The sequence below is a fragment of the Castanea sativa genome, chromosome 1 (genome assembly GCF_040712315.1).
Source record: "Castanea sativa cultivar Marrone di Chiusa Pesio chromosome 1, ASM4071231v1".
In the NCBI taxonomy this organism is placed as follows: domain Eukaryota; kingdom Viridiplantae; phylum Streptophyta; class Magnoliopsida; order Fagales; family Fagaceae; genus Castanea; species Castanea sativa.
Genome location: NC_134013.1, coordinates 59,507,610 through 59,532,302, shown reverse-complemented (window position 1 = coordinate 59,532,302; position 24,693 = coordinate 59,507,610). Strand labels below are relative to the sequence as shown.

General features: G+C 36.8%; 2 protein-coding genes and 1 long non-coding RNA gene across 5 annotated transcripts; all 3 read right to left on the bottom strand.

The window, feature by feature from the left end:
* Positions 1-115: 115 nt before the first annotated feature.
* On the bottom strand, positions 116-2,976 carry LOC142637879 (uncharacterized). 3 transcript variants are annotated; one of them, XR_012844926.1, is made up of 6 exons: positions 2,860-2,976; positions 2,644-2,695; positions 1,462-1,511; positions 1,121-1,318; positions 940-1,000; positions 116-247 (listed from the first exon to the last, which is right to left on the bottom strand). It is a non-coding gene; the product is annotated as an uncharacterized LOC142637879 (long non-coding RNA). The 3 variants fall into 3 exon arrangements; XR_012844928.1 differs by lacking the exon at positions 116-247 and adding an exon at positions 476-597; XR_012844925.1 differs by lacking the exon at positions 116-247 and having other exon boundaries at positions 688-1,000.
* Positions 2,977-7,381: 4,405 nt separating this feature from the next.
* Positions 7,382-8,287, bottom strand: LOC142631033 (metalloendoproteinase 2-MMP-like). Its single transcript, XM_075805093.1, has one exon. The coding sequence runs from the start codon at positions 8,285-8,287 to the stop codon at positions 7,382-7,384; it is 906 nt and encodes a 301-aa protein (XP_075661208.1).
* Positions 8,288-23,278: 14,991 nt separating this feature from the next.
* LOC142631016 (uncharacterized) lies at positions 23,279-23,941 on the bottom strand. The gene has a single exon (XM_075805079.1). It carries the CDS (start codon positions 23,939-23,941, stop codon positions 23,279-23,281), a length of 663 nt encoding a protein of 220 aa, XP_075661194.1.
* Positions 23,942-24,693: the final 752 nt, after the last annotated feature.

Sequence of the window (24,693 nt, the reverse complement as noted above, 5' to 3'; positions counted from 1 at the left end):
CATGTCTTGCACCATGACATTTATCCATAATTAGTGTAACCATCAGCCAATCCTTTCTAAAAATATAAATTTCATTACAAGCATATAAGAACATATTTTACCAAATCACCAACTGTCATCTCGCCATTCATAATTCCATTTGAACATAAAACCATAGCTATTGAAAGAGCTATGCTAAATATTACATTTTGGCCGAAGTTCAAATATGCAAGGCTACGTTGTGTTTTGAAAGCAGCATCTTCATACCCTGAGCAATTGAATCACCAACAGCAATAGAACAGCATTAAGATTCAATTAGAGTAAATTTGTAATGAAAATGCTTTAAATGAAAGGATATAACTTGCACTTTTGCCATACTATCAGGAAGAAAGAGGGGGGGGGGGGGGAGGGGGGACTAAGAAGGCAAGAGATTAAAAAGAACATAAATAATAAAGAAATCCAAAACCACCTAAACCATATTAAAATTAATTTGGTGGTTGGCCACATAAAATCATCATTTCAAACTATTAGAAGCATGAAGGAGGAGCGATCACCAAGTCCCAATTAGGGTAGGAGTGGCAACAGACCAGGATTGAGATAGGAAGCCCCTTCTTAAACCTGAACCCACAGGAGAAAAATTTATTCTAAACCATCAAAAACACAGGTTTCCACTTTGGAAACCCAAACTCAGCCCACCCAGTTAGCTGGCATTGTGCACACAAAAGACAACCTACAAGTTGGGTCATTGCCCATCCAATTGAAGGTTGCCCAAATTATTTACTGCATTATACAGCCAATGAAGAAGGAATAAAGGTTTTCTCCATGAGGCAGCAGAGCAACTAAGCCTCTTGATTCCTAACTATCCTAGAACTAGGTGGGCTATAACCCTTTAAAACCAGTACATATGAATTGATAATTACGCGTCCATGTAATAACTACCATACTACTCAGATAACTTACTCTTTAAGTACTCATCATATTGATTAGCTTCAAAAGCTTCATTGTTGAAGTACTTGACAGTCTGGGAAAAAATGGACAGAATTGGAGAAAAAAAGGCATCAAATAATCCATATGGAAAAAGTAAGGCATCAAACAATCCATAAGGAGAAAATCAAACATTAAAAGTACATCACAACCTCACCTCTTTTGGTACACATCACCAATGGCTTGGGACGTAGGAAGTTCAGCATTGACCCAAGGCTTACCCCAAAGAGTGACAACGATACCACCAACTGCTTCAATTCGAGCTCTTTCATCATCTCTACTTGGACTATGATCTTCTGTTAGTTCAGTAGCTAAAAGACTGGCTGTCAAGTACCACCATAAAACTTTGAGTTTTCTGAGAAATGTGTGAAAGGAAAATTAGAGAAATGTAGAGAAACCAAGAGTTTTCTTAAGTTAGATTTTGATTCAATAAATCCTAGAAAAAAAGTTTCTAATTCAATAAGGAAGGGAGAAGGAGCACGGAGAATTGACACATACTATAGGAAAATTGGGCAATGTTGCCATGAGCAACACACTTGGCATCTGCACTGAAATTAAAGGACAACATGAATTTGAAAATGATGGAGAAATTAAGCAGTATTTGATATACATTTTCGAAATTAATGAAATGGACAAGGACACCACTATCTTGCCTAATACCACAACAAAAAACAAAACTAATATTAGGACTATTATGTGTTTCATTCAAGTGAAATACCACCAAAACTTATCTTACACTGTTTGGCAAGCTTGAACCAAGACGCAGAAATTTTGAAGCATGATTCGTAATAAAATTGACATCAAGAGGCATAAAATTCAAACATTGTATTAAACTTCTTGAACTCATTCTCTAGTAGGGAAGGTGTGACAGTCAAAGGGGGGTCTTTTATGTAGATGGAATAACCTTTTGCTGGCCATAAAACGCAAATTATACATATTAACTAGATTAATACACCTATACAGAGTAAACAACAACCATGATGCAGATCATAATTGACAACCCATACAGAGTAAATTTTAGATTTACATTGATAAAAAGGGAAAAAGGACAATTTTCCAAAATTTATGACACGACATACCTCCAATAGTTTTTGTTGCATGTGCCCCAAAGGTTTGAAGGAATTGTTATTTCATCACTATGATAATACATTCTCATAATCTAATTTAGACACTCTAGAACTCCCTCAAAACTAATTTTGGTTTTGCAATCTTCCATTCCAGAAAAATATGATATAGTACATACTTAAACTCAATTGCATTACATAGGATCTGTAGTGCAGCCTTGAGATTCAATTGCCGAATCTCAAATTGAGTAGCTAAAAGCCATATTTTTGTGAAAGAGAATTTCTCATGATGAATGAGCTTCAGACTCTCCCTAGAAAAATTAACAGTAAATGATAAATAAAGGAACTTCACATATTAATGAAAAAGCTTATTCATTTCTATTGCAAAATTATAATTTAATATCATAAGTACAATCAAATAGCTTAAGAAAACATGCACAATAACTTATAAAGAGAAACAGAATGCATATGAATCTACTTGCACTGAAATAGCTTACGTAACTGTATTATCTGATTTGAATTGTCTCCTTAATGAGAAATCAATGTATCCATTGGGGAAACCTATATTACAACTGATCCTTAATGAGAAATAGATTTGGTTCCAACTAAGTAGTACCTCCTCCATGTGCTTGAGGCAAGAGGGTTTGTACAAGCTTGGATGCTCCCATCTGGAAACCAATGGATTGACTTAAATGAATTAAACAGGACTTCATTCAGCGCAAATCACCAGTGCAAGATGGCAGAGTGAAAAACCTGAGTTACACATTATATACTACAATAGGCATGATAGATATTGTATTTTTTAAATTCCTAGTGCAATATGAATTCTTACTACTATAACACAAGCAGTAAGTTATTGTTCCTCTCCCAATGCCTCTTAGTCCTTTATGATCAATCAAGCGAATGGCCTTCAAGCCCCGCAGGTTCTTTTTGCACAAATGGTTTGAACCTCCACATGAAAAAGGCTTTGCAAACACAATCAAAGACATTACTAATAGCACATTGGCAATACGAAGCACACGAATTCTCACATCAAGTCAGTGATGTATAAATAACATCAATCTAATCTGAAGAATTTGGCTATAAAGAACAGTATCGAAACATCTTTTTATCATCCTTAAAAGATTCAAAATTCACAATCTAAAGCCCTGAATACTTCCATTCTAAACTATAATTAAAACCCAAAATCATCATCGAGCAAGTAGATCTAAATAATGCAATAAATCCTTAGCTATAGAAATTCAAGTTTTAGATCAAATTCCAGGACTTAATCATTCCACATAGAACCTAAAAATTCAAGCTTTACTTACTATTTTTCATCCAAAATCCAAATAGCAAAATCAACCAATAATTTAAGCTCAAATCAAACCAGAATGTACAAGACAACTGAGTTCAAAATCCAGCACAAATTAACAATTGAAGCTAGAAATTTAAGCAATTGAATACAAACACACACACACACACACACACACACACACAAAGTCAATTCAATCCCAAAATCCTTTTCAATACATCATTCTTTTCCTACAATTTTTAGACAACCAAACATATTCTCTAATGAATCAAAGAAATTTAATAGAACTCAAATTTCAGCAAAAGTTAATGGTTAGGGATTTGAGCTAGAAAATTTACCAATTGAAAACACCAACAATAAAATTATAAAAATGAAAAAAACCTAAAACTAAAAATTTTCAACGAAAAAATTCTTAGCAAAACCGATACAATACAAACTCATTTATTTTCCTACAATTTCTCAACAACCAAACAGATTCTAAACGAGTCCAAAGAAATTTAATCAAGCTCAAATTCCACCACAAAGCTAACAAATTGAGCTAGAATTTCAAAGCAATTGAAATAAATATAACTTTTAAAATAAACAAAAACTCAAACAAAGCCTATTCATTGCAAACAATTTCTCCGAGTAAATCTATAGAAATGCAATGAAATGAAAAGCCGTAGAAGATCGTACCTAGTAGAATCGGATATAAGTCTCAGAGTGATTGAGAGAGAGAAAAGCTTGTAGTGGAAGCTCATTCAGATTCCGATATTCAAAGTACAAAAGCAATGGAAGTTTGTGAGAGAGTGAGTTTTCTGATATTTGAGTTTTTGAGAGAGTTTTCTGAACGAAAATGGAAAATGACTATAGTGTGAGAGAGAGAGAATGAAAATGTGTGTTTATATCTCTATCTATCCCAAGGGATGAAAATATTTTAGATATCTATTTTAAGGGTTGGGTTAGGGTTGCGTTGAAAAAAGGTAGATATTTGAAGCCAGCTCACACAGGAGAGCAAAGACTGCACGCTTTTCTTTAAAATATCGGTTGTATGGAGTAGTTTATTTCAAGGATTCTTATAAAAATTTGTGACCCACGAAATAAGGTTGCTTTAAATCAGGCCGGGCACATAAATTAGCATTTATTTCCAGTGTTTTGTGAACCCTTGAAAAATGTGGGTCAAAACAAATCAAGTTTCTTGTAGTGGACGTTCTGTCATGAACAGCCTCACTCATCACCAATGGCGACAACAACAATGAGCTCCGCACCTCAATGCCGCCTCCAATCCGGATTGAAATTTTCTTCAGTCACGCTTCTTGGGCATTTCATATCACTAAGAGTATCAAAATGGTGAAGCTGGAAACGCTCTCTTCAAACCCGTGTGGTGCCTGGTACGTTATCTAATAATCCCAATTCAATTGCCTCTATCTAGCAAGTCTTGGCCATCCATCTGTTAGAAGATGGGGGAAACCTGAAGCCCATATGTTACTTATGAGGCTAAAGTGGAAGTGGATAACAGGTTGGTGGTAAGCCATTAGGCTTTACTATCAACCCATGCTGTCATGCCCCCGTGTTAACTCTTATGTCAATTGAAAGGAATCATTAAACAAACCTTTGACTATTATACAAACAAACCCCCCCCCCCCCCCCCCAAAAAAAAGGGAGATATTGCTTCCGTTGAAAAGTAAAAACTAAGATTCCTCAAATATTCTTTACATTGTTAATAAGTTTCTATGACGCCTATATCCACCTACTGCCCACCCTACATGATCATGAACCTTACGTTATAATGCTAATGTTAACATTGTTGGTTTAGGGTTTAGGGTGATATTCTAACACCGTTTGATTGGAAGAGTGGAAAAGTGAGAGGATAGAAAATAGTAGGAGAGTGGAAAAGTGAGAGGATAGAAAATATTTTATTTTCTCTCCTATTTGTTTGGTTGAGGTGAAAAAGTAGAGGGATGGAAAAAATGAGTTTAAATAAATTTACTCATATACCCTTATTAAAGAATGATACTCAATTAAAACAAAAAAGTGACAAATAACCACAAAAAAAATCACCCAAATTTATTAAAAAAATAAAAATCATGTAAAAAAAATCACAACTAGTTAAAAAAAAAATCTCGCCCAGGCCTAGAAAATCAAAAGAAGAAAAAAAGAATAGGAAAAAAAGAAAAAAAAGACAAGGCAACTGCCCCATAGAAGGAAAAAAAAAAAAAAAGCAACATAGTTGCCCAAAAAAAAGAAAAAAAGAAAAAAAAAACATATAAGCCAAAGCAACGTTATTGAGAAAAAAAATAATAATAAAGGCAACTTAAAGAAGTGTGTGTATATGTACTGGACATTTTTGTCAATCAAGAAAATATTTATCCTCACTTAGTTTTCTCTCCATTTTGGAGAGAAAATATTTTGGTGGGCTAGGGGAGAAAATACCTGGACCCCATCATTTATTTTCTTTCTTCCTCACCCAACCAAACACACTCCATAAAAGTTTTCTCTCCTATTTTCTCTCCAAAGTTTTCCATCCTCCCTGTTTCACCTCCAAACAAACAAACCCTTAAGCATTGCCGTTGAGAACTGCTGAAGAGAGAGAGAGAGAGAGAGAGAAATATATATATATATATATATATATAATAAAAAATAAACTATCGACTTCTGCTTTTCTGCTAAATTTAAAGATATTAATTTTGAGTATTAAAAGAAAAATAAAGAGTAATGCTAAGGACTTGACTTTTGCCACAACAGCCTACAGCGGCATAACTTATTCACATAATGAGTTATGAGTGATAGAGTTGTGGACTCATATAGACTCACTAGTTTTACTTTACCACTTACAACTTGTCACGTAAACAAGTTGTAATCCTAGCATTTTTCAAAAAATAACCCAAAAGTTATTTTTATATCATAATTTTGGACCTTAAAAAAGGTGTAGTCAAATCAGAAGTTAAACACCTCTGATTTAAAACCTCAAGTTAATTTAGGCCTCAAAATCAGAAGTTATTCAATTGCCTTTTTAAAATTTTGAAATTAAGTTTAAGTATTTCAAAGAAATTTATTTATTTATTTATTTTGAGGAATATTTCAAAGAAATTTATGCTTAAAGAAAGGTAATGAATATATTTTTCAACAGTAAATTTCTTTATGGACATTGAGGATCCTGTGATGCTACTTAGAGCAATCAGTTAAATGTTTTTGTCTATCACATAAATAATAAAAAAAAGAATTCAAGTTTAAATCCATGATTGGAAAATCATTAATCTTACGTTAATGCCTATACATATAAAATCATTCAAGAGAAGGATGAAAGATAAATTCCATTAAACATATATTCAGTGTACATTTCACAAGAATACCACACTAGATATCAGACAAAGTTGAAAACTTCATACTGGTTAGTAAAGAAAAATACAGAGAGGCTTTATCATTGCTCCTCTTTCCTAATGTGTCTTGCTAAACTAGGAAAGATGAAATCAAAAAGTATTATTGCATTGCTATAGTTTGCACTTTTACCATATTTATTATATTGGTTATCTAAGAGATTTATATTGAGCTAGCTGATATGAATTTTAAATTAATTACCATAAACTAAAGACTATTTGAGTTCCTGGGGTTTCGGATTTACATGATTTTCTAAATATAAAGAAAACTGTAAACAAAGTTTGGTTGCAACAGTAGTCGTATAGTGCTAGTGCTAGTGCGACAGTAGACTATTTGCCTTGCCACATTTTTATTTTTTAATTAATTATTTATTTGGTTTATGTAGCATTCTAATTTTTCTCTAATATAATCATAGCAGAATATAATAATAATCTGAAAAGTCGTATAGTGCTAGCGCAACTTAAGAAGACCAAATATCTTTGAAATGGTTCTGGTTTAAAAAAATAAAAAAAAATCTTTGAAATGGTTGTAAAAAATGATGAATTAACGTAGTTTAGTATAGTGACATATAACTTGTACATAAATTCTGAATTCTTTTCATCCTGTCACGGCATAGCGAATTCATGCATAAATGTAGCCACAGTACATATTGCACCTCTACCTAATTGTCTTATTTAATTTTCCCCTTGCATGATATTATTTGTTATGAGCTAGAATATAAAGATTGTAAACCGTCCACATCATCTGAGCTCAAACCCCTCTTCTTTTGTCCTTCTTTAATAGACGGATACATAATGGATGATTCATTCTGACTATGACCAAGTCCAAGAAGGTGCCCTATCTCATGAAGTGAAACGCCCCTCAGGTCAATTTGATTTCGACTTACAGTGTTACCGACAGTCCAATTCTCATCTGCATCATAATGCAACCTGCCATTTGTTGGAGGCAACGCATGAGCTAAGTGGCCACCGGGCCCATCGAAAGGAAGACCATCCCCATGTTCACCGCGGTGGAATCCTAAAATAAGGTCAGCATTACCAACATCACCTGTGAGTTCAAATGTGAAATTTGAAATTTTAGCCCACTCTCTGAAAGCATATGAGCCAGCTGCTTTCATTTGGTGCACGTTCACATTAGGTCCAGTACTGGATACAAACGCGTATGTGAGGTTATGCTTATTAAATGGCCATATTGGTTTTCCAGGAATAAATGAAAACTGTGGTTGTGCTACACTACCATTCATAATATCAGGAACTCCACAACGCGGAATTGACATCTGTTTGATGGTGTCGATGTCAAGCTTTCCCGTAACCTTCAAATGAAAAAATGTCTGGTATGCTTTGATGGCGATCTCCATGGCTTCATCAAACTCATCTTCTTCAAAATTGTTTGAATATTCGTAGTTTAAGTATCCGTACTTGTTGAGATAGTGCTTGACTTCGCGTAAGCCTTGCACCGTCTGACCCTTTTGGGATTCCTCTAGATCTTTTAAGGACTTGGAAATTTCTGGGATCCGTTCGGCATTTGTAAAACTACCTGATTGAATTGCAAGAAGTTGAATTAAGAGAAGAAGGGAAGCTTTTGAAAAATATGGTAGTTTCTTAGCCATTTTAAGTTGTCTAGGTCTGTATTTGTGATAGAAAAACTAGAATGTAGTTGGTAGTTATATACTACTCTCATTAATTATTAAATAAAAATTTTATTAATTGTTAGAATATATTTTTTCAAATTAACGGATAAAATTTTAAAATATTTTAATTTATATTAAAATTTATCATTTAAATTTTAACAAATTTAAATTCTATTTATACTAAAATTCTACTATAATTTTTTTTTTTAAAAAATTTGCTTCCCTATAAAAATATAAATAAATAAATTTTAAACATAAAATTAGGGTTTAGAAGCCACCAAATAGTTTCACTAAATTGCAACAATTTTTTCTAAGTTGTAATTACGCCTAGTAACTTTATCAAATTATAGCAACTTTTTGGATAAAAAATACTATTCTAGATAGGGGAAACAAATTATTTGTTCTTATCAACTTTTTTGAATAAAGTAATAATAAATGTTTTAACAAATTTTGCAAGATGCATTTTGTTCATGCCAACTTTTTTTTTCCCTACAAATAAGTTTTTCCTTACAAAGACTTTTTTATTAGAATATTAAGTATTTTAACGCACACACAGAAGGGGGCGGGGAGAAAGTTTAAAGAAACTAATAGTAACGTATATCCAAAATGACCTAATTCTTGGATACACAAGATAGACTTTAAACCTCTCTATAACTCACACTCATTTTCCAATATGGGATTAACCCACTGTTTTTTCTTTTGAGAATATTAAGTATTTTAACATACACACACACGTAAGGGGAGAGAAGAGAAGGTTTTAAAGAAACTAACAGTGGTATATATCCAAAAGAGTTTAACTCTTAGATATACAACACAAGTTTTAAACCTCTCTATATACACGTTATATAGATGCATAGGAGTTGAAAAATTTGCATAATATAATATAATATGATTTTAAAATCAAAATTAATGATGGAATGAAGAGAGATGAAACAATGTCTCTTTTTTAGTTTTTCTTTTGGCATCATCATTTCGAAATGCAAAATAGGAAAAAAATACATCGGTAGATGAATATTAATTAATGACCAGTTATGAAAATTAATGGCAATATTTTCTTTATAAAGACATTAATGGCACAAACAAATGCCCTATGGTATCCATACCCAATCATATTAATGACAATGTTAATTCCAGTTTTTATTATATATATATATATATTAATATATTCTTAAATTTTCGGGGATTAGATTGAGAACTCGTCAAGAAGATCCTATTAAAAAGGAGATTGAAGGTATGTGACACCACATCTCTATCCATGTATAATAGTTGACACTTGAGACTGCTCTATAAGTCTGGCGATCTCTCTAATAAATTAAACATGGAATTTAATGAAAATTTCCATTTTGGGGCTAATACCAAGAGTCCTGCCATATGTTGCCATGACCATGAAAGTACCCAAAAAGACGGGTACAGGTAAACTTTAATATGATAGTTTGAAACACATATTATTAAAGAACCAAACATAGGCTTCATACCAAATAGTTTTGTCCCGTTAGTATTTAATGAATGAGTTACCAATCTGAACATTTTTGGGCTTATGATGATGTTCTGATCTCAATTCCTAAATTTTATCTCACATAGTTATTGCATGTGATATAACAATTATGAAAGTTTATTTTTCCTCTAAAAAATCATGTTTGATACGTGTTTGGAACCTTGAGTATCCAAAATAATCAATTGTTTTTGCTTTTGTCTTGATACTTTAAAGAAGCATATAGTCAACAGTTTCAGTCTCTGCATACTATAGAATACTTCTCTATAATTTATATAGAGTACATATTGTCAAATGACATCCATTATTGTGCAACAGACAATTGCCTATTTGTACATTAATTGTCATTCCCAAATGTAGCTAGCTCTATCAAAATGACTCATCTTAAATGACCATGGTCAAAGCACTCCCATCAAAACTAAGATTAAGGTTGAAAAGGTTCAAAACATGATAGTTGATGATGCCAAAATCGTCAATTGGGTCACTCGTCCGATATAGAGCATTAGACGATCTTGTAGAACCTGCAAGATAAAGGAGAGATAGATCGAAGAGACCATTGGGTTGTGCCCAGTAGGAGAGCCTCTGATGCTTAAGTTAGTATCAGCCCATATCTTTCGTATATAAAGAGTGTTTTGTAATATTTTGTAATAGTTTTTGACATACCTTAGCTAGTGAGATAGATTGTCGTTTTTGTAGGTGACTTAGGTAGCTGTTGTACATAAATTAGGGTGATTATTACTTTGATTGTAAAGTTTTTTTTATTATTATTATTTTTTATAATCTTGATGAGAGTTTAAGACATTTGATGGTCGTTATGAATGTGTTGAGCGGTTACTCATCTTTTTCCATGATGGTCTACTAATGATGCAAGGTCGTTCATATTAATCGATGACTTTAATAATTTTTTTGGACTAATCAATTGCCCCCATTCCCAAGTCTGATTTTGTGTTGGTTAGGCTTAGGGAATTTTCTTGACTTGTTTAGATTCAACTTCCTACTTTCTTCTTTAATAATGGTACTTCTCCTCTTCTTATTAGGTTTATACAAACCCACAAACAATAGTCAATTAGAATCCAAAGGTTGCAGGCTATATTCTGAAATCTGTTAGCTCGATAGATCGAGACAACTATTAAGGTCCATGAAATCTCCATAGATCAAAGGTGTCGAGTTAGATATCGGGACCTGCAGATTTAACTTTTCATCACCTATTTCTTTGAGTAGTTTTCATGTCCTCAATACTACCACTTGAAAAACCTTTTCAAAATACATCATGATATTCTTGAATCCATTTAGATCTACCTAATTATAAGTAAAATACGTTTTTTCACAGGATGTGATAATTACATAAAAATATTATCATAACGGAAAGTACTTTTTGAAAAAGTTAAGTGTTTAATTAGAACTTATCAAAATTGTAGTTGGAGGGCAAATTACCAAAAATGACAATATATATAAAGGAATTTTTCATGCTTATGATGATTTCACCTTCTTAATAATAATAATAAATCAAAAATATAAAACTCACCCTCTAAGTTTCGTCATTTTTCATTTCAGTCCTATAAGTTCAAGTTTTGTCATTTCAGTCCTCTAAGTTTCATTCCTCTCCAATTAAGTCTTCCATTAATGTGCAATTAGTTTTTGCTGTTAACTTATATATTTTTTAATTTAATTGTTAATTTTTATTTATTTCTTAATTTTAGAAAAATGTTAATTAAAAAAAAGTTGATTATAGGAATGTTCAAAGAAACCAAGAATGAGAAAGAGAGGAAAAGAGAGAGAGAGTGAGAGATCGAGAGGGGTAAAGAGGGAAAGATGGAGAGGAAGAGGAAAAGGCCTACAATACTGCCTCGACAAAGTCTCCGCCAACACTTCATCCTTATCCTCACCAAATCGATCTGATGACCTCCCAAGCTCAGTAGTGTCGCAACTTTGATCTGATCCTTCTCCAGAGCTCGAACTCGAGCTCATGGACGGGTCATCGACATTGTAACCCGAGCTCATGACTAATATCCCAGCAACTTTGTCTAGAGAAGCCAAAGAAAATGCCTACGCTAAGGCTTTGAAGATCTTACTCTGTTTGTCTTCTTCGTCAATCAGAACAACGCCACCTTTGCCACTGGCGACAAGATTGGAGACTTGAGGCCTCTTCTTCTTCTTCAAGTGCTTCAGATTTGGCTGCCAACAAGTGCTTCCTCAAATGGGTCTTTCCATTCGCCAATTTTGCAAAGTGAAAATCAATTATGCTTCACTATGATAGATAGAGAGAGTGACTTACACGGTTACACCTAACCGTAACGAAGGTCAAAAAGGCATTTGGAGGGTCATTTTGAGGAGTCTGCCAAGTCCTTTTGTCATTCACTTTGTCTCTAACATGCCTCCTTGATTTCATTTGGCTTATTTTATTTTATTTTTTATTATTATCTTTTTTTTTTTTTCTAAAAGTAAGAAATAAATGAAAATATAAAAATTAAATAAAAAAAGAAGAAGTTAACGGCAGAAACTAACAGCACATTAACGGATAAAGACTTAATTAGAAATGAATGAAACTTAGAGGACCGAAATGACCAAACTTAAACTTAAATGACTGAAATGAAAGATGGTAAAACTTAAGGGTGAGTTTTGGATTTTAGCCTAATAATAACAATAACAATTATTATTATTGTAAGGTCACAATTTGCACTCAAACCCTACAGTGAGAAGGGGATAGGCCCAAAAAGCCTAATACAATGAAATTTGTAGAGAGTGGGCTTGAAATCTAGGTTCTAGTGATGTTAGATAACAAAAATGATGGGCCTGATTACAACGTCACACACAAAGAACTGTTTATATGAAAGAATTTTATCCTCGGACACAAGCTGAGGATGATTTGTATTATCTCTTTCAAAGATAGATTACAACTATGGATGGTGATGTGTACAATGTTTTCTCTCTATTTTTCTCCGATCCCCCCTTCTGAGCATCTTCCTTTTCCTTTTATATCACCTAACTTCTTCTCCCCATCTTCCATGTATGGATCAGATTACTGATTTAGATACTTGTCCCATCCACCTCCCTCGAAGTCCTTGGAGGCAGCTGTAAGGCTGAACTTTAATGCTGAGGCATCACTTCCCCATTAATATGGCCAGAGAAGCAGTTGCAGAGCATTCAATGCGGTGGCAGTGGTAACAGCTTTATCTTAGATATTTTCACTGCCTTTCTTCTTATCTTCTATATCTACCATACTTACCCTTACCTATAGGATCTTCTAGAATATTACCTCTGGATGTTAACCAACCCTTCTCCTATCTCGGCTTTACATAGCCGAGGACATACTCTTCCTTGGACCACCTTCTTGAATATACTTGATCAGATATCACTTCTTTACCTATTAGTATTGCTTCGTGGGTTGACATTCTCACATCCCCAGACCATTCAGTGTCCTCGGATTGGGTCTTTAGCCCAACAAATACTCTTGGGCCAACCAAACACATATTCCTAGGCCCATTGATACAATAGCCCCTCGAGATTCTCATTTCTGCTACCTCGAGAGGAAAGAGGATCTCGATATCTATCCTCATTAATTTGTACTTGCCACACCGCTTCCCTAACAATGATGACGTCCCTTGAACTGCCCACTGCATGTTCTTGACATTTTCGGTATGCGGAGCATCCCCTAATTAAATTATGACGGCTTCTTGTCCCCCATGTTCAACCGCACGATGCATATCCAATGGTTGAGGATTACATAGGAACATAGGCGGGAACTTTCCCACTTCATAATTCTTGTTGATATAAATATCAACAAGTCAAACCATCCTCCTCACTTCAACAATCCATACAACGAACCTGGGAATTTTTTCGGTCTACACGTTCCCTCATAGTTCCCAAGATTTAGACCGAGGTGGTCGTTTCTTCTTAAAATAAGTTTTCTCAAACTTCCTCACTCATTACCTTTTTACATATTTTTCTCTATTCTGTATTTCTTTCACCTTGGCTCGCCTTCCTTTATCTATTCGTTAACACTTTTAACCCTCTCCAAAAATGGGTAGATTTGCCTCCTTAGTAGATTCTGATGAGAAGATAGAAAATTTAAGGCTAAGTATAGAATTCCATCGGGAGTGTCCCTTACATACTGTAAGGAAGGGGAATGACACTTGAAAAGGCGAGAGGGAGAGGTAGTAATCCCAATGATCGCCTTCATAGAGGGAGGGATGAAAATCCCAATGGGGACAGTTATGAGGGACTACCTTAAGGCCTTTAGGTTATCTCCTACCCAGTGTGCCCCAAATATGTTTAGGATTTTGGGTTCCATAGATGCACTAAACGAAAAGATGGGTCTAGGACTTACCCATCATGATGTGAACTGGATTTATAATCTTCACAAATTAAAGGGGCAGGGATATTACCTAAAATCTAGGTTTCCTAAAGTTAGGTTGATCCAATGTCTCCCCGACTCCAATAAAGGTTTGAAAAAAGATTTTTTGATCGTGTCGGGAGAATGGCACGATGGCATCCCATGTTCGACGAGAGAAGGGGAACCAGGTGAAGTTCTGGCTTCAAATAAACTCTTCATAACCGTTTTATCTTTTATACTTAGGTTTATATAAAAAAGCATTTACTTGACTTAACCTTGTTTTTATCGACGATTTTGCAGACCCATACGTAGCCGCTAGTCACTTTGACCTTGTTAATCATGAAAAATTAGACAAAATATTGAAGGCCGAAGTATTCGTACACACAGATAACCAACTCCGAGTAGCGCATTTGATCATTGGCTATAAACCCATCTCCTCAGCTTTCCAGGCACCGAAGTGTATAATGAAAGCGAAAGATCCACGCTTACACCAGATAAGTGTTGCTGCTGAGGGCTTTCTTTTACCTGAGGGCACCCCCATTCCTCAAGGCACCCTCGTCACACAACCCATACAACTCATACCAGACAATATTCCCCTAATCCCTCTTCCAACTCAACACACAACCAGTGAAGCAACCTCCTCTCAACCCAACATAAAGGAAGAAGAAGAGATTGTTGAAGTTTCAGATTCCGATGACGAATTTGAAGTCTTCAACCAACCTCTTTCTCCTGAGGGTCAAACTGGTGACCTAGGCACATCCTTCTCAGCTCATCCACAAGGAGAAACTCACAACCCTAACACAATGGGAATTCAGCGTAAGCCTAAGCAAAGCCTTAAAGATGTAATGGACGCCCAGGTGGGGAATCAAGAGCTCCAAAAGGTAGCTCAAACCAAACTTCCCCAGACAAAGGATAAAGGCCCAGAGAAATCTTCTTAGCTCAAACTCCCTTCTCCTCCACCTACCCAACCCCAACGCGTTGACCAAGCTGATCACAAGAGAAAGAAAGATCAGCATAAGGGGAAGGATGTGACTGAGGGAGGGAAAGACCTCCTTCCCAAGGATGTGGAGCCTAAAAAGAGAGGAAAACAGGCTCGCACAATGCAGACGAGGTTAGAAAGATGGACTGAGACTCATGCTCCTGTATATGCCCCAATTTGGGCTCCCCCAATGACCATGGATGATCATGCGGTTACCGCCAATGGATCCATCAAGAATTCTGACGCAGGAAGAGCTTCTTTCGTAGCAGATGCATTAGAGCAAGCTCTCCTATTGCCCAATGACATGAGTGAGCTCAGGCAGATGAGGGATCAAAATGTCTTCATGACATTAAAGAAGGAGCTTGCTATGGTAAGAATTTCACTTAATCATTGTTCATTTCATTTTCTGTTACACTTAGATTTTTGTTTTAACTATAACTTTTTGCTTTATTGTACCATTGTATATAGGCAGTTCAATCTGCGCACAGGGCTGAAGAGATCATCATTAGCACATACAAAGCCTTTAAGGATGAGGAAATAAAGTGTAGCACCGCCCAAAGGACTCTTGATATAAAAAACAAAAAACTACAAGAGGTCACTGCCAAACTGAACAAGGTAGAGAGCAAAAAGATGAGCTCAGAGGCTGCTTTAAAAGTAGCAGAGAGGCAGGCCGAGACCCAAAGACTGCAGCTTAGACAGGCACGAGGACTATGCTGTAGCAAAGAAGCTGATAGAGGACCTCCAAAAAGATCTGAGGGAAATCGAGAAGGCTAAGGAGGAGGCCAACAAAGCCAAGGATGAAGCTATCAAGGCCAAAGAGGAGGCTGAAAAAGCAATAGACCAAGCAGAGCAAGAAGGGTACGAGGTCAGAGTGGTGGAGACTACGGAAAACTTCAAAGCTCAAGTTTCGGAGGTATATAGACATTACTGCCTCCAAGTATGGAATGAGGCACTTTCCCGAGCTGGGATTGATGCCTCTTCTGCCCTTTGGAAGACATAAAATGTCTACTTTCCCGAAGCCATTCGAGCCTCTGCTCCACCTAGTACCAAGGATGATGCTATCATCCAAGGAAGAGATGTCAAACAAGGTAACACAGCCGAAGACCCTGCCTCCACTGAAGGTCAGCCCAAGGAGGTTAAGCAATTTAAGGCCACTAAAGAACATACTGAACCAACAGAAGGAGTGACATGATGATACCCAGCCTTCTAACGCTCCTAAGGAATCTTCCAAGGAAAATGGGTCTAACGAGACACTGGAACTTGTCTTGGCGACAATTCCAATAACCATAAAGGGAGATCCGGAAGGCAAAAGGATTGTTTCTAACTCCTCTACTCCAATCCAGCTTCCAAAAGACCCTAAGGGCAACCTGAAGTTAAAACTAAAGCCATGATTGATCCTCGTCCCTTCAGCTTTTTCCTTTCTTTTTATTTGATGCATTTGCAAGCAAGTTGTACTTTCAAAGAACTTTAAATCAATGAAGAGATCAACTTGTTCCTTTTATGTGTTTGAGACTTACCATTGTTATATTATTGTCATTATATTTGTTTTATCACCTATGATGCTTATTGAATAAGACAATGACATATACCTAGATTTATCCTCTGCATAAATGATAATTCTTTTCTGATGAATCAAAATTAGTTAATCAACCAAATCTAGCAAAACCACCTTGTAACTGAAAAGTATATATGTCACAATAGTACAATAACCCACCTCACTTTTCATATCAGTTAATAATTCTAAGGAAGTAATCAGGCATGATCCAGACAACAAATATGTTTAATATAGTTGCAAATGCTTTAAGTGATGCTCATGAACTTATATCTATTCATCACTATTTTGGGAGTCTTCATGATATGCGATTAGAACGGCAAAATTGTGCCTAAATCCACGTTAGATACAGGTTGATCCAAGAATAGGTTGTCCGAGGATCAGACATAATTAAGATTCTAACCAATATTTAATCAAACATCGATATATACAGGGTATGGGGTCTGAGGAGCCAAGCATGACCAAGTTTTAATTTGATACTTAGAAAAAAAAATTGAAGTATTAATTTCCCCAAAGTAGATGATCCGAGAACCAGACATAACTAAGGTTTTGTTCAACACTTAATAAAATATCAATTTATACAAGGTATGTGGTCCGATGAGTCAGGCATAACCAAGTCTTAGTTTGATACTTAGAAAAAAGAATTGAAGTGTTAATTTCCTCAAAGTAGATGATCCGAGGACCAGACATAACTAAAGTTCTGTTCAACACTTAATAAAATATCAATTTATACAAGGTATGTGGTCTGAGAAGTCAGACATGACCAAGTCTCAGTTTGATATTTAGAAAAAAGAATTGAAGTGTTAATTTCCCTAAAGTATATGATCCGAGGACCAGACATAACTAAGGTTCTGTTCAACACTTAATAAAATATCAATTTATACAAGGTATGGGGTCCGAGGAGCCAGACATGGCCAAGTCTCAGTTTGATACTTAGAAAAAAGAATTGAAGTGTTAATTTTCGCAAAGTAGATGATCCGAGAACCAGACATAACTAAGGTTCTATTTAACACTTAATAAAATATAAATTTTATATAAGGTATGTGGTTTGAGGAGTCAGACATGACCAAGTCTCAGCTTGATACTTAGAAAAAAAGAATTGAAGTGTTAATTTTTCCAAAGTAGATGATCTGAGGACCAGACATAACTAAGGTTCTGTTCAACACTTAATAAAATATCAATTTATACAAGGTATGTAGTCCGAGGAGCCAAACATGACCAAGTCTCAGTTTGATACTTAGAAAAAAGAATTGAAGTGTTAATTTTCGCAAAGTAGATGATCCGAGGATCAGACATAACTAAAGTTTTGTTCAACACTTAATAAAATATCAATTTATACAAGGTATGGGGTCCAAGGAGCCAGGCATGACCAAGTCTCAGTTTGATACTTAGAAAAAAGAATTGAAGTGTTGATTTCCCCAAAGTAGATGATCTGAAAACCAGACATAACTAAAATTCTGTTCAACACTTAATAAAATATCAATTTATACAAGGTATGCAGTTCGAGGAGTCAGGCATGACCAAGTCTCAGTTTGATACTTAGAAAAAAGAACTAAAGTTTTAATTTCCCCAAAGTAGATGATCCGAGGACTATACATAACTAAGATTCTGTTCAACACTTAATAAAATATCAATTTATACAAGGTATGTGGTCCGAGGAGGCAGACATGACCAAGTCTTAGTTTGATACTTAGAAAAAAGAATTGAAGTGTTAATTTTCTCCAAGTAGATGATCCAAGGACTATACATAACTAAGGTTCTGTTCAACATTTAATAAAATATCAATTTATACAAGGTATGTGGTCCGAGGAGCCAGGCATGACGAAGTCTCAGTTTGATACTTAGAAAAAAGAATTGAAGTGTTAATTTTCCCAAAATAGATGATCCGAGGACCCGACATAACTAAGGTTCTGTTCAACACTTAATAAAATATCAATTTATACAAGGTATGTGGTCTAAGGAGCCAAGCATGACCAAGTCTTAGTTTGATACATAAAAAAAAGAATTGAAGTGTTAATTTCCCCAAAGTAGATGATCCGAGGACTAGACATAACTACAGTTCTGTTCAACACTTAATAAAATATCAATTTATACAAGGTATGTGGTCCGAGGAGCCAGGCATAACTAAGTCTCAGTTTGATACTTAGAAAAAAGAATTGAAGTGTTAATTTCTCCAAAGTAGATGATTCGAGGACTAGACATAGCTAAGGTTCTATTCAACACTTAATAAAATATCAATTTATACTAGGTATGTGGTTCGAGAAGCCAAGCATAACTAAGGTTCTGTTCAACACCTAATAAAATATCAATTTATACAAGGTATGTGGTCCGAGAAGCCAGGCTTGACCAAATTTCAGTTTGATACTTAGAAAAAAGAATTGAAGTGTTAATTTTTCCAAAGTAGATGATCTGAGGACCAGACATAACTAAGGTTCTGTTCAACACTTAATAAAATATTAATTTATACAAAGTATGTGGTCCGAGGAGCCAAGCATGACCAAGTCTCAGTTTGATACTTAGAAAAAAGAACTGAAGTGTTAATTTCTCCAAAGTAGATGATCCGAGGACCAGACATAACTAAGGTTCTGTTCAACACTTAATAAAATATCAAATTTTTACAAGGTATGTGGTCCGAGGAGCTAGGCATGACTTAGTTTCAATTTGATACTTAGAAAAATAGTAATCAATGTAACACAATGTCAACAAAAAGAAGATGACAGAAATGCTTTTCATTAATAATAATACCTTCGTAGGTTATTTACATTCTAGGGACGTCGTACAACCTTTTCATCTAAATCTTCAAGATAATACGCCCCTCTGCCAGCTACCGAAGTGATACGATAAGGTTCTTCCCAATTATGTCCCAATTTTCCCCATGCTGGGTTCTTAGCAGTACCCAAAACTTTCCTCAATGGCATATCTCTAGGTGCAAGTGGCCTTAGTTTCATATGGGAATCATATCCTTGTTTAAGTTTGTGCTAATAATAAGCTAACTGGACCATGGCATTTTCTCGCTGTTCTTCAACTAGGTCTATGCTTTTTCCAATAAACTGTCATTACTGCTTGGGACGAAAGAGCTCGTCCTCAATGTTAAAAACCCAGTTTCCAGAGGGATTACAACCTCAGCTCCATAAGTCATAGAGAATTGTGTCTCTCTAGTGGATCTTCGAGGTGTAGTTTGATACGTCCACAAAACATGTTGCAATTCTTCCACTCACTTCCCCTTTGCATCATCTAGTCTTTCTTGAGCCCATTAACTATAACTTTATTGACAGCCTCGGCTTGCCCATTCCCTTGCGAATAAGCTGAAGTGGAATATCTATTCGTGATGTCTAGATCACAACAATTCCTTCCGAAGGCCTTACTATCAAATTGCAGGCCGTTATTTGAAATGAGAGTATGAGGAATCCCAAACCTGGTGATAATATTTTTCCAAACAAACTTCTTTGCATCCACATCCCTAATGTTTGACAATGGCTCAACTTTAACCCATTTAGTGAAATAATCAGTGCCAACGAGCAACCACTTCCTATTCCCTGCTGCTTTTAGGAAAAGGCCTACAATGTCCAAGCCCCATTGAGCAAAAGGCCAAGGACTAGACAGAGGGTTAAGGACACCCCTTGGTTGATGGATGCTGGGAGCAAATCTCTGACATTGATCACACTACTTTGTATAATCCTGTGCCTCTCTCTGCATATTGGGCCACCAATACCCCTATGTAAGAGCTCTATGAGATAAAGACCTTCCTCCTGTGTGACTTCCACAAATTTCTTCATGTAACTCTTCCAAAAGTAATTCCGTTGTTTCAGGGTGTATACACAACAAATATGGTCCTGAAAAAGAGCATTTGTACAACTTCTGGTCCTCAGACAGCTAGAACCGAGGTACTTTTTTGCGTACTTTATCTGCTTCAAACTTCTATTCGGGAAAGATATCATTTTTAAGGAATGACACTATATGATCTATCCAACTAGGTCCCACTCCAATTTGATGAATCCAAATGGTGTCACTATTCGTTCCAGCGAGTTTGCACAAATCTTCAATAAGGATGACTCAAGGTAAGCCTTGTGCCGAGGATGTCGCAAGGGTGGCTAGGGAGTCAGCATGGGTATTCATACTCCTGGAGACATGTAACAAGGTAAAAGATTCAAATTTTGATTGTAAATACCTGACCCGAGTTAGATACTCTTGCATTCTTGGATCTCTAGCCTCTAACTTTCCTTCCACCTGGCCCACCACTAATTGTGAATCAGAGAATATTTGCACTGTTTTTCCACCCATTTTCTGAACCATATCCATTCCGACCAGTAAAGCTTCATATTCTGCCTCATTGTTGGTGGCCAAGAACCCCAGTCTCAAGGATTTCTCAAAAGTAATTCCCTCATGGGACACCAGAACTAGCCCCACACCAGATCCTCTTTGATTCGCTGCTCCATCAACATACACTTTCCATATCAAAGGTTCCTTGCACGAAATCATGCCAACTGATTTTTCATCCATATCCAATCTCTTAGCGTTCTCTTTCAATGAAGGCTCAACAAACTCCGCCACCAAATCAGCAAGGACCTGGCCTTTCATGGAGGTGCAAGGCATATACTTGATATCAAAAGCCCCTAAGATGGTACCTTATTTGGCAATCCTTCCTATATAGTCAGCACTCCAAAGTATAGACTTAAGAGGAAGTTGAGTTAAAATAACAATTGTATGAGATTGGAAGTAATGGGGAAGTTTACACGTAGCATGCACCACTGCTAGAATCGCCTTTTCCAATGGTAAATAATGCATCTCGGCCTTATGTAAAGATTTTCTCATGTAATAAACTGGCTTTTGCACCCTGTTATCAACCTGTACCAGAACCAAGCTAACGGCATGACTAGCCATAGCAATATACGCGAACAAAACTTTATCAACCTTTGGCCAAGACATAATAGGTGGTCGTGAAAGATACTCCTTAAGTTGTTGAAAAGCTAAAGCACACTCCTCGGTCCATTCAAATCTCTTCCACTTATTCAGCAACTGGAAGAAAGGCCTGCACCTATCTGCGAACCGAGAAATAAACCGGTTTAGGGCAGCAGTCATCCCTGTCAATCTCTGAACTTCTTTTGGATTCCGAGGTTGCTGTAAGCCATTAATTGCTTTGACTTGCACAGGGTTAACTTTAATTCCCCGATGAATTACCATATAACCTAGAAATTTACCAGGTCCCTTACTAAAAAACACTTGAAAGCGTTAAGGCGCAACTTGTACCTCCTTAGCGTCTGAAAAGTATCATTTAGGTCTTCCACATGCACAGAAGCCATTTTACTTTTCACCACCATGTCAGCCACATACATTTCAATAGTCTTTTCCAGTTGTGGCTCAAACATTTTGGTCATCATCCTATGATAGGTAGCTCCTGCGTTCTTCAAACCAAAAGGCATCACCTTATAATGATAATTCCTTGTAGGAGTGACAAAGGTTGTCTTCTCCTGATCACCCAAAGCCAAAGGTATTTGGTAATAACCTTGAAAAACATCCAAAAAACTCATCCGAGGATGCCCAACAATAGCATCCACTAGCTGATCTATACGAGACATTGAGAAAGAATCTTTAGGACAAGCCTTGTTCAAGTCTGTGAAGTCTACGCATACTCTCCACTTCCCATTCTTCTTCTTCACTACCACTGTATGAGCCAACCATTCAGGATAGAACACCTCTTTGATAGCACCAACCTTTTTGAGCTTGAGTACCTCTTCCTTAACGGCCTTAGAATGCTCTTTAGATGAGTGTCAAGGTGGTTGCCTTCTCAACACCACAGTCGGATTGACATTCAAATGGTGATAAATGAAGCTCGGATCAACCCCGGGGGCCTCATAAGCGTTCCATGCAAATACATCCACATTCTTCTTTAAAAACATAACCAGTTCCGCCTTCTCTTAAGGTGGCAACTGAACTCCCACCTGAAAGAATTTTTCAGGGTCATCGTTTATAAGAATCTTCTTTAATTCTTCATATGCAGGTTCTTCTACTGCTGATACCCTGGGCGTGGCCAGAGACATTGATTGCTATGGGGCCCCCTCAGTTGAGGCTGAGGACTTCGACCCAGGCTACTGCAGAATTGCAGTAGCCATGCACTGTCTAGCCATAGATTAACTTCCAATTAGTTCCTCGATCTGATCCCCAGATGGAAACTTGAATTTGACATGTAGAGTTGAGGACACGACACCCAGAGCATGCAACCAACGTCTTGCCACAATGGCCGTGTAGGGAGAGTAGGCATCTACCACAATGAAATCCACGTCTACCACTTATGGGCCTGATTGCACAGGCAACCTAATTTGCCCCTTTGGTATGACAACCTTCCCTTCAAAGCTTATCAATGGCGAATCATAAGCTGTAAGATCCTCAAGTTTTAAATTTAGCCTCTTGAACAAGTTAGGGTACATAATATCTGCACCACTACCCTGGTCAACCATCACCCTCTTCATGTCGTAGCCCTCTATCCTCAGCGTAACCACTAAAGCATCGTCATGCGGTTGGATAGTCCCAAGCTTGTCTTCCTCCGAGAAACCTATGATTGGTGGGACATTCCTTTTAGTCCTCTTCAGCTCAAAATTAGAATCCTTGGCAAGGGTTCATGCTACAGACATCACCCTGGAAGGACGGGAACCAGTCCTCCTAGAAGCCGTAAAAATAACATTGATCTTACCTAGAGGAGGCCTTGATGAAGTGTTCCCCTGGTTCACCAAACCTGAATGGTCTCTCTGCCCATTGGGCCGATACAAAAATTGATTTAACCTTCCCTTCTTAACCAACTGCTCCAAGTGATTCGATAGAGTCCTACAATCTTCAGTGGTGTGACCCCTCTCTCGATGATAGTGGCAATGGAGGTTCTGATTACGCCTCATGGGGTCCCCTGCCATCTTATTGGGCCATTTGAAGTATGGTTCATTCTGGATTTTCTCCAACACCTGATGCACAGGTTCTCGAAACACAGTATTAACCACTTGAGGAATGGTAGGACCAGATTGCCCGACATAATCTCTTCGAGGCTTGTTGCTGTTGTATCTGTCCGACCTAAAATCCCTCCTCTCTTGAGGGATGACCTTTACCTTTCCCTTACCTTGCTGTTGATCTTCCTTAACCTGTTTGTACTCATCAATGCGATTCTTGAGCCGGCGTACACTCCTGACAAGCTTTTTGGTCAGAGATTTCCTTAAGTCGTGCTCAGTAGGAAGGCCAACCTTAAAAGTTCTTATTGCTACATCGTTAAAATCACCATCGATCTCATTAAACATTTCCCAGTACCTGTCAGAGTACGTTTTCAAGGTTTCCCCTTCTCACATGGCCATGGATAGTAACGAATCCAGAGGCTGAGGAACTTTGCTACATGCAATAAAGCGAGACCCAAATGCCCGAGTAAGCTTCATGAAGGAATCAATGAAGCTTGCCCTCAAGCCATTAAACCACCTCATCGCCACAAGTCCTAGGCTAGATGGGAAAACTTTGCACATTAAAGTCTCATTCTTGGAATGCACAGCCATCCTTTGATTAAAATGGCTCACATGCTCTACAGGATCTGTTCGGCCATTATAAATGGTGAATGTTAGCTGGGTGAACTGACGAGGAAGCTTACCTTTTTTCCACCCTACGTGTGAAGGGTGACTTGGAGATTTGATGTAACGCCCTACTCATAGCATCATTTTCCAAGCCCCTGGAAAAAGAATTTTTACCCCCACGCTCATGCAGATTGTCCTCTCTATAGGAGAAAGTCTCATCTGGGGGAGTTCTTGACCTGGGCCTGTAGCTGTCATCTCTAGTGTCCTCAGAAGAAGGATCAGAAAAGGAAGGAGTTCGCTTTTGCCTTTCATGGCGCAACTTTTTCTTCAGGTGGTCAATCTCCTTCTGCATGGCCTTAGCATTTTCTTCGTAAGGAATTCTACTTCCACCTCGTGAATGACTCCTACTAGTGTGTGTTGTATGCACACTGCCCTCTCTATCCCTTTTCTGCTCAAGATGTAAGGAGTGATCCTTATGCTGGGACCCTATA